At 30.9% G+C, this 13,448-nt stretch overlaps 1 protein-coding gene across 3 annotated transcripts; it reads right to left on the reverse strand.

The window, feature by feature from the left end:
• Positions 1 to 5,530: 5,530 nt before the first annotated feature.
• Positions 5,531 to 12,959, reverse strand: LOC104647588 (uncharacterized). 3 transcript variants are annotated; one of them, XM_069298151.1, is made up of 8 exons: positions 9,543 to 9,675; positions 9,363 to 9,434; positions 9,153 to 9,233; positions 9,014 to 9,053; positions 8,108 to 8,210; positions 7,913 to 7,985; positions 7,714 to 7,771; positions 5,531 to 5,662 (listed from the first exon to the last, which is right to left on the reverse strand). In XM_069298151.1, the coding sequence occupies exons 3-7, from the start codon at positions 9,221 to 9,223 to the stop codon at positions 7,714 to 7,716; spliced, it is 345 nt and encodes a 114-aa protein (XP_069154252.1). In that variant the 5' UTR covers positions 9,224 to 9,233; positions 9,363 to 9,434; positions 9,543 to 9,675; the 3' UTR covers positions 5,531 to 5,662. The 3 variants fall into 3 exon arrangements, with proteins under 3 accessions (XP_069154252.1, XP_069154251.1, XP_010321500.1); XM_069298150.1 differs by lacking the exon at positions 5,531 to 5,662 and having other exon boundaries at positions 7,568 to 7,771; XM_010323198.4 differs by lacking the exons at positions 5,531 to 5,662; positions 9,363 to 9,434 and having other exon boundaries at positions 7,568 to 7,771; positions 9,543 to 12,959.
• Positions 12,960 to 13,448: the final 489 nt, after the last annotated feature.

The following is a 13,448-nucleotide window of genomic DNA, read 5'->3' on the forward strand; positions in this document are numbered from 1 at the left end:
ACAGAAACCCATAATTCCCCAGAAATCACGCGAAAAACAGAGAAACGCCAGCAACCCCATCGCGTCTCTCCCCGCGTCTCCCTCACGTCCTCTCTCCTCTCCTTCCCTCTCTCTCGCGTCTCCCCCACGCTCGCTCTCTCCTTCCCCTCTCGACAGAAACCCAGAAAAACAGACCGACTCCTGCAAACGCCAACAACCCCACGCTCTTCTCCTTCCATCTTTCTCTTCGCGTGAACCAGACGGAAGCGCAGAGACCCATACGCTGTCGAGTAGGTCTGCGAGGTGTCAATTTCATCCTCTCCAACACGCCTGTGCCATGTGAAGTTTGACCGAAATGGGATTTAGTTTCGAATTCAAAAGGAGAAAAGGGGGGCTATTTCTTCTCCTCTATAGAGACCCCTTTTCTTCATCAGAAAAGGGATTGGAGATTTTTCATCGAAAATTCGGAAAAAGCAGAACTTGGGTCGGATATTTTTTTGGAAATTTGGTCGAAAGTTTAAGTTGAATCGTTGGTTGAAACTTTGTTAACATTTTAGCATAAGAATAGTCCAGTTCTTCAGCTTTCCTTACGCACTTCGGAAGAGTTGATCGATCCATCGGCTTCCTTCCCTCGCTTGGGTGTTCGAGTTGTCATTCGTGGCAGAAGCAGTTCGCACCTGCTCGTATCATCTCAATTCGCTGCTCGTCGACAGGTAATCCCCTACTTCGCATAACTTTCTTGTTTCTTTCATTTCGAAATGGCTTCTTCTGACGATTCGTTTGGTGATGACGATTATGAAATTTGAATACGAATGTATGTTACAACTGACTTGTTAGTTTTCTTATAGAGTCTATTCGCTGAGTGTTCCTTAAGTTGTTTATGCTTGTATATTTCATGATGCTCTTTTTTTTTTCATTCCCCTCGTCTTAGGTTTGTTAGTAAGTGTTAGTTATGGCGTTTGTTCCCCATGTTCTCTCGGTTTCTTGGTGTTTTCAGCTTGGTATGAATAATGTGCAGTGTCATGATTTTTCTCTCATGAGTTAACATGTATAGCTGCACCTGGTGTTCATTAATGTGAATTCGACTGTTCGGACAGTGCATTTTCAGTTTAGCTTATCTCCCTTTCTGTCTTCACTTTAAGTTTTCTTTGTGTCCCCTGAAAAGTTCTCTTACTATTGCTTAATGTGCTGTCCCTTTGGAGTCGTTTGGCATGCCCTGTTTTAAGAGTTCTTTCATCAAATGTTGATTCTATGTGTACTCTAAGCATTAAGCGTGATTCATGTGATGATGGAGGTTGTTGTAACGTTATACATTGGTCGTTATAGGCCTCGGCTCGAGTTCGTATTTGTGAGGTTAATTAATGCGTTGTTTGGGGTTGTTGGTGTCCAATGTTTGTCTCTCTTGGTTGGTTCTCTTTAACAAGTTTCTTACATAGCTTGAGCTTGTTATTCGAACTCAAAAAAAAAAAAGAAAAAAAATTGGTTAGGGAGTTTTGAGGTTTGCTTCAATAAGCCAAGGCACTGTTATTTGCTTTTCTTTTCTTAGGCTTGGGATGATATGTTGGTTTCATGTGGACAACTCTTCTTCTTTTGACTTCTACATCTTAATGAAAGCATGACTTCCCTTTGTTTCAAAGCATACTTTAGTTACAATAGTTTATGTGTTGTTGTCTATTGCTATCTTCGAATTTGCCGAAGGTTTCATACTTATGTATGTCTGAAAGTCTAAAGAACTCGTTCTTGGCTAATGCTTGCTTTGTTGAGGATCTTGTTTTAATGATAATATTTATGGCTGTTGTTAATCCTTTTCTTTTGTTTTTTTTTATTACATGTGACATCGATTCGAGTCCGTTTCGGACTCCACTCCCGCATTCCTCCGAGTTAAAAGATCTTTGAGTCGGCCCATCTCAAGTCTAGGAGGTCTTAAGACCCATTTACAGGTCGAAATCCGGCATTGGAGAGCTGCTGGAAGTAGCAGTTTGCAGAATTTGACTGCATATTTTTTTTTGAAGCTGTAAACCAGCTATATACATCTGATATACACTGGTATGCATGTCGAAAATGCAAAGAAAATCCGAACTCGAAATCTGGGTTTGTGGCAGTGAGGATACGCTTCGGAAAAGGAGTTTCAACTTTCGAAAGTTGAAAAACAGGCAGATATACAGTCTGTATACACTGATATACAGACACGATATAATATAAATATGTGTAAAAAATGTGAATTGCAGGTTAACGTACGGGGACGCCGATTTTAAATGAAATACAGGACTAGGCAATGAATACGTACGTAGGGTGCAGCCCTTATACATTAGTATACATCTTTTGGGCGACGATATACAATTGTTAAACAAGTTTAAAAAATGATACAGGTAAATACGCAGAAACGATATGGGAAATACAGGGTAAATCATGAGAAATTGTATTCGAACAAATACAGGGATTAAAAGTCCAATACGGATTGGATATATACAGTATACCATCATTTTGTATATTTTAATTTCTTTTCAGGAGATGGGCCAGGGCAGCAGATTTTTTAATAGGCCCAAGGGGCTAAATTTTTTTTTTTGCAGGATTTTAATTGGTAAAAGGCCCAAATCTAAATTATTGGATTAGGACAGGTGGGCTAAAGCCCAATATAATGAATTTGGGCAATTAAGCCCAAGTTCAAATATTTTTCTCTTTGTTTAATATTTGATTGAATTGATTAGTATTTTGGTATAATTTAAATAATCTCCTAAAGGGTAGCCATGTTTTATTATTTTAAATTTTACTATTTTATTTACTTATTTCATTTCATTTACTTTTATCACAAATTAGTTTTTCTTAAATTAAATCCCTTTAAATAGCTCCTTTAGAAATAAAAAATAGTAATAATAATAATAAAAAATAAAATAATAAAATATTAAAATAAATTTTCTTTTTACTTAAAAAAGTCATTTAGTCAAATCGCCGGTCAACCGCAAGTTAGCGGACATCCCGAGGGCCTAATACCTTCTCGGGATGTACATTGAACTTCGAACCTTTGTTTTTCAATTGATTTTAATCTGTTTTAAATATTTTGAAATTTTTCTTGATTTTGTCAAAATCAAGTGGCGACTCCGTAATTCGAAAAGTCGATTTTTCTTAAATAATAAGATTAATTGATTTTTCGAAACCTAGTCAATATTTTTTCATTTTTAAACCAAAAAATAGTTAATAGTAATTTTTAAATAAAACACACCCTCCAGCTTCACCATCTAAATATTTCTCTAGATAATATATCGATATTCTTAGGACAATGTGTTTTGTTTGCGCAGCATACACTAAGAAATAATTAAAAAAATGATTTACTCTTTTTAGAAAATTATTTTTCGTGAAAAATATTTTTCTTTTCTGTCAAACACATACACAGAGGTATAAACTCAATAAGAAGTTATACTATACTTTTGAAAAATTGATTTCACTTTTTTTTTTTTTACCTTTTGTGATTTTATTTATGTTTTGTCCACTAGTAGAAAACACTATTAAATCCTAATTAACTTTCAATTTTCATGTTTAAGAATTATAAACTAAATTTAAAATAAAGGTAAATCTAAATGTTGAGTCACTAATCAAGGTCTTCTTTATCCCACATCGCTTATAAATAATGGGTTATTTATATTTATATATGGAGATGAGAACCTACTCTATTACCGAGCCTTGTAACGAGGGCTTGTAGCTCAAGTGGGGCAACAATGTGGTGGAATGTTGGGTTGTTCCTGATGGCTGGGCTTTGGTGGGCTAATGTCTGGTCTGCCCTATCCAAGCACCGAGTTGAGTCATGTGGTCCAAACGAAAGTTTGGGCTACTTGGCTCCTAGAGTGGGGCGGAATGCGTGAGGCTGGTTTCACAGAGCAACGAACAGTCTCCGCTCCGTGCAGTGGAAGGATAATGGATCAGTGCTCTCCAAGTTCAATAAAAAACTAATGGACAATCTAATTAGACCACCACTTTTTGTCTAGCTTAGCTAAAGTTGAGAGTTGTGTGTAATTTATAGATATCTTAAATCATTAGATATTAGTTATCAGTCTTTTTATCTAACTTAGCTAAAGTTGAGAGTTGTGTGTAATTTATACACATTTTAAATCGTTAGATATCAGTTATCAGTGTGTACCGATTGAAAAAAAATAAAAACTTATCAGCAATTGAGTCAAGACACACTTTTGGAAATCTTTATACATAAATTTTTATTTTAACCAAAAGGACAAAATCGCTGAAAGAGCAGCGATTTCGCTCGTTGGAAAAAGTAAAATCGCTGAAATAACAGCTATTTACAAAAATTATTTTTAAAAAAACAAATCGTTGCCTTGATAAAACTTTCCAAAATAATTTTTTTTAATGATTTGTTAATAAATCGCTGCCTAAGCAGCTATTTCTTTAAAAAAAAAATAATTTATTTGAAATTAAAAAAAAATTAAGAGCAAATCGCTGCAAGTCTCCAATTATTTTTTATTATTTTAATTTCTTAAAAAAAATTAATTTTTTTTAGAAATTTTAATTTTAAATTTTTTTTACTACTTATTCCAAAATAATTTTTTTAATGATTTTTTAAAATAAGTAGTAATCAAAGTTTTTAAAAAAAGGTTGAACAGAAACTTATTCTTGCCCCCTTCCCTTATGTTATTGAAAGACATTTTATTCTGCATGTCAAATTGAAACAAGGCCACCTTTTGATTTTTAAAAAAAATTGGAGACAAATTGCTGCACTTGCAGCGATTTGCTCTTAATTTCTCTTTTTTAAAAAAAAAAAATTAAAGAAATCGCTAAGTAGGCAGCGATTTATTAAAAAATCATTAAAAAAATTATTTTGAAAATCACTGCCTAAAAAACAATATATATATATATATATATATATATATATTGCAAATCGCTGATAGCAGCGATGTTGCTTTTTCTGGTGAGCAAAATCGCTGCTCTTCTAGCGATTTTGCCCTTTTGGTTAAAATAAAAATTTATGTATCGTTTTAAAATTTTTATTAACATTTTATATCCTTTAGACTCTAAACTCACTTTTAATATATGTCTGAAATCTAAACAGTTATGAAAAATTAAAAGTTTATTAAATGAGTTTACTAGATTTATTGTTATTTTGACAAAATAATAATTGAAAGTTGCTCTTTATGACATGAAACTTATATCTTAAATTTTAGTTTATTTAAATAATATTTGAATATTCAAATTTAAAAGTAAAAAAGCCAAAACGTCATACATGCATGACTAAATTTATATGTAAATTAAACACAAAATTTTAACTTTAATAATATACGTTTGAATTATTTTTAAAACAAATAAAATTTAAAAAAAATATTTATATTTAATATTTATATCAAATCAAATAATTTGACCTTGTAAAAACAATCAAAAAGTATTTTATTATTTACCTTAATAAGTGAATCGTTCTTTGGTAACAATATAACAAACATATGTGGGAGATAATTGATATCAAACAAATATCTCAAATTGTTACAATTATCTCAATTGATCATAAGTAATACATAGTTTAATTTATTTCAATTGTCACATAGTCACATTCTCCAACCTTCCGCGATACACGCACTCTCATCGTATTTTCAACTATTTTTTCATAAATCTCCTCTCTTCTGAAATTAATTTTCATCACGTGCATGATGACACTTTCACTTTATTTAGGATTTTCGAATTTCACCTACATTTTTAATAAATTCAATTATTAATACGTTTAGTCAAAAAGAGAAAATATTACAATAACAACAAGAAATTTGATCATTTTTAAATTACCAACAATTATTTAATTATTTTTTTTAAAAAAAAAGATTATTTCTGCTGCTGCAGATTTAGGCTATGCTTGTCAAACCATAAATAATTGCTTCTATGTTATGTTTTTTTAGTTGGACTCTGTTGAACATGTGGAGAATAATATATATGGGTAAATCTAATTGTTTTCCTCTATTTAATTATCATAGATTTTTTTTTTCATTTATCTTCGGTAAAGCTACACTAATCTACTGTGAACCCAATTATGGTACCAAATATTTTTACCGTCTCAATTTATGTAATTATTTTTAATTTTTTTGTCTCATAAAAAAAGAAAAATGCACAAGTATCCCTTAGAATATGACCGAAATCTCAGAGACACACCTTAACTAAACTAAGGTCCTATATTACCTCCTAAACTAATTTTCCTTATAATTTTGTGCACCTTTTTTATTTACGTGACATCCAAATATCATCTCCCACGCGCTTTAATCGCGTCGAATCACGGACCGTGCTACATAAGACAAAAGGTGTATAAAATTACGAAAAAAATAAATTCAGCGGGGTAATAGAACCTTAGTATAATTAAGGTGTGTTTCTGGAATTTTGGTTATAGTCTCGGGGGTACTTGTGCATTTTCCCCGTAAAAAAATGACAAATATATCTCTGAACTTTTACAAGTGCTATTTAGATATACCATCTGTTATACTTTTGGGACATTGCTGCCTTTGCCATTAAAATATTAGAGTATATATACTTTGTATACTAACGGATATATACGTGTCATAATCTTATTCACCGACTCGACATTTATTAAATATCAGATCGATGAATAAGATTGTGTCACGTGTCCCTATTTCGTCTTTTCACAGAGTGAAGGGCATATATGCTTTAATTTTTGGATGACAAGGACATCAATATCTCAAAAATATGACGAAGGATATCTATTTACCATTTACGTCAGTTAGGATATATTTATCCTTTTTCTCCAAAAAGATTAATATGTCACTTTTTTTTTTGTTAGAGATAATTTTCATTTTAAAATTTTTCATTAACCTTTCAGAAAGATTCGGCTATAAAAATTTAAAACACATACCAGCTGGTAAACCAAAATCACCTCAACTTTAATGAAATGTTATATAGGTCATACAAATATCTAATATTTGTTTTACAATCTAATATGTGTTTTACATGATAAATTTTATTAAAATATCTTTAAATTTTTAGTGTACTCAAATAATGCTAGATAAATTGAAACGGATAAAAGCAATAATAAATTAACAATATAATGTTACTTGGAAGGAACAAAGGAAACTAACGAGTGATATTTTTTGGACTACGGAGAGTTTGTAGCAATACCAGTTATATAATGATACAATAATTCAGATTCAAAATTTTATTCTTCTTTCATTTTTTTTAATTTGTTAATGTCTGCATATATTCAAACATCCCAAATCTTATTAAAAGATAAACTAGTCAAGGTCTATGTAAAGGTTAGGAAAAATTGTGCAAAATAGGAAATATTTAGTTCATATTAGGGTTTATAGCTACATTATTATAAAATTATATATCGTGGTTATAGTTTTTTCCAATTCTCTTACTATTTGTTTGATTGAATAATTTGTTTGATTTGTATAATGCGTTTGATTGTATAATTTGATTCTTAATTTGTATACGATTTAAAATTATTCTTTGACAAACGAAATATACAAACGAAGCTCTAAAAAATATTAAATGTATAAATATAGAATATGCATATACTTACCTTATTTGTATATTCTGCAAGCAAAATATATAAACAGACAAAAGTATACAAGTATAATTATTGAAACTATAATTATAGAGTCTTATTATGCCTCTTATATTAGCTATTTCTAAAGGAAACCGGAAGATAGTATTATGGATTGTTAATGTTGAAGTGAAACAACATGACCTTAACTTATAAATTGAAAATAAATAAATTAATGAAGATTAAAAACAAACCTATCGTGTGATAAAATGGATATTATCTTCGAGGACTTTCCCACAGATGGAACAACATCTAGAATGTGAAGAAAAAGAAGCATTTAGAATAAATTATAAATAATGAAAGTAAATTAGGAACGCAACGATAAAATTATTTCTTCATTTTTTAAATTGATGACGAGAAAAAAAAATGCAGTGTCGGATGAATAAAGCTCACATTTTGTTAACAAAGTAGTGGGGTTGACTGATTGACTTCACACAATGATTACACCAAACTCTTCTTGAATTATCTGAATTAAATTTAAAAGAAAAACATATTAAAAAATTGATCATTGAATTCGAAGTAAAATTAACTCATAAAAATATATCGTTATAATCCGTTCACCCCAATGATAAATTGAATCTTACTTACATTCTTCTCGTATCTCTGTGTAAGTTGTATCCTTTCCATACTCTACGTCATTCTCGATCGTTTCTTCGTATGTTTTCTCTATTGCGGGATCAATTTCCTTACTCTGCATGTATAAGGATATTATTGTAATTATAATAAAAAAGTGACTTTACTAGATAACTTAGTGACGACCGTACAAGTAATTAATTTTATCTCATGTCCTAATCTATGCTTATTTTCTCCGGTTAGAGTGAAACTATCGAGGAGTTTATATGAGATAACATCGTAATTTTTTTATTTTGATAGAGTTTACAAGATTTAGGGATGATGAGGAAATATCTTTTTCATTCCGAAAGAGTTATAACTCGATATACCATTATATCTTATATAAAATCTCTCATATTTAGCACTATGTAAAACTTCAATCTCTGTGTGAAAATTAAAGCTATTAGAGAGTGATCACATCACATTTTTAAAAAAAATATATTTTCAACGAAAATATGTAGAGGAAATTTGTTTATATCAAGTTCTTCTTTTCTCTTTTTCAAAATTTTAATTAGAAAATCTTCATTTTTACAATTTTATCTAAAAAGACATTAATAACTAGGGTATTTAAAACACAATAAACTTCATAAAATTATGGGATAATGCACAAGTACCTCCTCAATATATGTCCAAAATCTCTGTTACCCTCCTGCATTTATTTTATTAATAATTTTTCATCCCTTTTCGACCTACGTGGCACTATTTTGTGAGCCCAACGCTAGTTGATTTCTTTTTCAAGCTAGTGCCACGTAGGCCAAAAGGGGTAAAAAATTAGTTATAAAATAAATTCAGGAAATAACAGGATCTTAGTATAGTATAAGTGTGTCTCTGAGATTTCGGGCATAGATCGAAGGAATCAATAATTTTCGTAAAAATACAAACCTTATCTTCATCAAGGACTTTTCCACACAAATTACAACATCTACAATGTCAAAGTTAAAAAAAAAAAAACATTTAGAATTAATCAGAATTTAAGTAAAAATTCATTCAAACAAAATTCAAGAAAATAAAGCTAACTTACACTAAGTCACCATAATAATAGGGTCGAATAAATCTTGCACAATAATCGCACAAATAATTGCCCCAAACCATTCTTGATTACCTGAAAAATACACATGAATCTTTGAAATTTCATTAATAGTATATGTTTTAAAAAATAATCCATAATCAACATGTTGAAAGAGGAACAAGAATTTTCTAAAGTTCTACAATTTGTAAAAAATAATTGTACCAATAGATTGAAATTTTCATCTCAATTTTCGATCACAATGTTAAATTATCAATCCTTAAGAACACACTTGACCTAAAAAACAAAACCTTGTAGAATGATTAGAATATTCCATTATGGTTAAACCCTAGCCATGACACAATTAGTGTGATGAAATTTTAAAAAGAATATAAATTGTCAAACCTATTACGATATAATTTTCCGATGAAAGAGAATTATTCCAGTGGATGTTGCTCCCCAATTGCCTTTTTTTTCTTCATGTAATGGTGTATCTATGAGTAGGATTTTAGGAGAAACAAAAGAAAAGGCATAAATTTCTAACGAAGAAAATTAAAGTATAAAATAATATGTATCCCTCAAATACATATTATTTGTGTTCTCAATATTTTTTTAAAAAAAATCCTAAATTTCGTAACTAGATAGTAAATATAAAGGAAAATAAAATTTCAAAGAGGAATCTAACTTCCTACGTGAAAGTAGGATGCACTTTGCTACTTAACAAAAAAAAGAATTATTCTTTTTTAAGAAAAAAAATTGTTTCAAAAGTTCCTTTCGTAAAATAAAAAAAAGGAAAAATTACGAGGCTAAGCAAAATTATACTATTTAATTACGTGGGCTGAAATCGAGTTTGTATATGCATAAGTCGCCAGGATATACAAATCCATATGTATAATATACAATTTTTTTAACCTATATACATGTACAATTCACCTCTCTCACACTCTCTGCCCTCTCTCGCTTGCCTCTCTCCTCCCTCTCTCGATATCGCTCGCCTCTCTCCTCCCTCTCCCAATCTCGCTTGCCATTTATACAAATGTATATGTATAATATACAGTTATATACATATACAATTCACCTCTCTCCCACTCTCTGTCCTCTCTCTCCTTCCTCTCTCGATCTCACTCGTCTCTCTCCCTACCTCTCGATCTCTCTTGCCATATATACAAAAACATATGTATAATACACAATTATATAACCAATATACATATACAAATCATCTTTTTCCCACTCTTTTCCCCCTCTCTCTCGCCTCTCGCCTCTCTCTCCCAGTCTCGCTCGCCTCTCTCCTCCAGATAACACGTAGCTATAAATTTTAGTTATCACACTACAGCTATGGAGACTAATTAATCATTTTTAAGTGGTTATATGTGAAAGTTTTCCAATAAAAAAAGGTAAAATAAATCTTCCTTAAATTTTTAATGTAAATTAAATAAAAAAAAATTCCAAACAAATAAAATAATATTGTTATAAATCCATTGAATTGTGTGGATTGTCCTTTAGATATACTCAAAACTTAATTGTATTCATGTATACATGTTTCCAAGGTGATAAGAACCATTTGGATAACTATGTACCTACTAATTGGGAATTTATCATGGTGACCTTTGGGGTAATATCTCAACTCTATAAATAGAGATATCATTCACCTTTTGTAGAACACACTTGAATAAGAAGAAAGTCTTCTCTTCCATCTTACTTCTCTTGTTTTCGTCTCTTTATATTTATATTGCCATGAACTTAATTTTATAACACGTTATCAGCACGAGTCTCTATCTAATTGAGAGTGAGTTCTTGTTTTTCTTTAGCTCATATTTTGGTTGATCTCGTTATGAAGATCAAAGTATTATATGCATAAAATCAGGAACCGAAGACAAGACATATACTACTATTGGTTGAATATGACATGATATACAAAACATCTTAAATGGAAAAGGTATAAAATTTTAATAGCATGAGTTTGAATATTATTTTGATTGTTTTGAAAGACTCAAAGAATAAATCATGTTGTACTTCGATTTATTATACCGTTGGTTAAGAGTAAGACGATGGATTCAAGTTTCATCGCACCAAAAGGGTAAGACATCAGGTTAAAGTCCGGATGCACCATAATAAAAAATATTTGAGGATAAGACGATAGATTCAAGTTCTATCGCACCAAAAGGGTAAGACATCAATTAGAGTTTTGATGCACCGTGATTGGGTTCAAGTCCCACGGAATTATGGCCTAACACGCCTTATATGGGTAAGACATTGAGTTTGAGTCAATGCACCATAGCGATGATAAAATGATGACTAAGAAAAATAATATATTTTTTGATGAAATGTCTTGAAATTCAACATATTGAATTTGCTCCCTTCCTTGAAAAGAATGTGGTAGCAGTGAATGATTAGTCTGAAAGATGACAAATAATTAATGATAAGAATAAGGGCGTGGAGGGACAGAATTATAATAGTCATCATTGTGGTAATGCAAAAAGGAAGAACACTATGAGTTCTTCAAATAGTCCTTCAAAATGTGAAGGCAATTTTTATCATCAAAATGGTATGAAAGGTCATTAGACTTGTGAATGTTGTCAAATTGATAATTTGACAAGTTTATAAATTCTCTATCATGATACAAGAAGATAAAGTGATGGTACACTTGATCTTTCAAAGTGATGTTGAGGTGTGTCATGGAAATATGATGAATTTTAAAGCCATGACAATGTGCTTATAATGCAAATTTATGAAATACATATAAATAATTAGTCCATTCCTCGAAGAGAATGTGACTTGTGATGAGTATTGTGAATGCTCGACCATTCTATAATAAAATGGGTCCAGATGTGATAAAATTATTATGGGTTGGATATATGCCACTACTCACCTCTATGGAAGGTTTGAGAAAAAATGATACATGTCACTTCTCATCTCTACGGGAGATTTGAGAGAAAATAAATTTTATTTGGCAGAAATGGCTAATTGTATTGTATGTTTTATACGTCACTATGGTATAAACTACCGAAAAGGCAAAAGAAAGAAATAGTTCTTACCTATAAGGATTGTGGTCATTATTGTGTGGCAATACAAATTTGTCATTGGTTGTGTACCTATGGTACAACAAAAGTAAAGCAAGAAAGACGTCTTGCTCGTAATGATTTTGACCCTGACAATAATAATATAATTTCCTCCTTGAAGGAGATGCTCACCATAGGGATGGTGTCATGCAATATGTGATAGTACACAAAATTAATTGCAAGCTCTAACGAGTTGTGCTATTATCAGAGGAATAATGTTGGGATTGTAGTAAGTCTCAAAAGAAACTTTTTAAGTTTCGGATGAATTGAAAATAAATATTGAGACTATAAATCACTACAACCGAAGAGGGTTATAAATGTTTATGTAAAAGATTACCCCACTTTTCCTCTTGTTTGTTCCATACAAACATGTACATGCTGATGAAATCACATGTAAAAGTAAATTATAAGTATACTAAAATAAAGATCAGTTGGCATGATTGGTTGACCATTCCGATTAAATGTGATGCAAATGTGATTGAGAATTCAGGTGAATTATATAATGAAGAAATAAAGATTCTTCAAGAATTCTCTTGTGTTGCTTGTTCTCTTGATAAAATGATGATTGTACCAGCTAAGATTGGGACTGTAATCCCTTAAAATTTTTGGAACATATAAAAGGGTGAATATGGGTGTGGATCATTTGCAACTATATGATTAATGTATTTATGTGATGGTCACATGTATTTTGTTGTCAACTTACAAATTGGTTTTTGTAAGGTTGTTTGCTCGAATTGTTAAAATTAAGAGCACAGTTCCAAACTATGAAATTATATTGATAATGCTGGTTGATTTAGCAGAAATTGTATGCCTCCAATTATAGCTAAATCATGGTTATGAGAACAAAACTCCCAAATAAGATTTGGTATGAGATAATTTTATTTAACACGTAGCAACACATGTATGCATCAAACCAACAAGGTTTCCCCATTAAAATTGGTTCAGGGTCAGGAACCATATAATTTTCATCTAAAATGTTGAATGTGCGGTTATGATTTTAATTGCTCCACCACGCACAAAGATGAACTTCCAAATAATGTTGGAATGAATGTTAGATTTTCTAACATTAGGGGGAGAGATGATTGACAGCTGAAAATTATGTGTGAGGTTAATTATGAATTATCTAGATCCTCGTTAAATAAATATGTGAACTTAAAGTTCAAGGGATAATTCAGTTGCATAATGTTACAAATCAGTTGCCAGATGAATGCACTGACCCTATGATATAATTCAGTTGCAAATGCTCCAATGT

The sequence above is a fragment of the Solanum lycopersicum genome, chromosome 5 (genome assembly GCF_036512215.1).
Source record: "Solanum lycopersicum chromosome 5, SLM_r2.1".
Classification (NCBI taxonomy): domain Eukaryota; kingdom Viridiplantae; phylum Streptophyta; class Magnoliopsida; order Solanales; family Solanaceae; genus Solanum; species Solanum lycopersicum.

Bases quoted from the DNA above. Each gene is read 5' to 3' on its own strand.
- LOC104647588 (XM_069298151.1), bottom strand. From the start codon at position 9,223: ATGGTTTGGGGCAATTATTTGTGCGATTATTGTGCAAGATTTATTCGA. The intron at 8,211-9,013 runs GTTTGTATTTTT...TTATACATGCAG, and splicing joins AAGTCCTTGATGAAGATAAG to AGTAAGGAAATTGATCCCGC. The intron at 7,986-8,107 runs GTAAGTAAGATT...AATTTAATTCAG, and splicing joins CACAGAGATACGAGAAGAAT to ATAATTCAAGAAGAGTTTGG.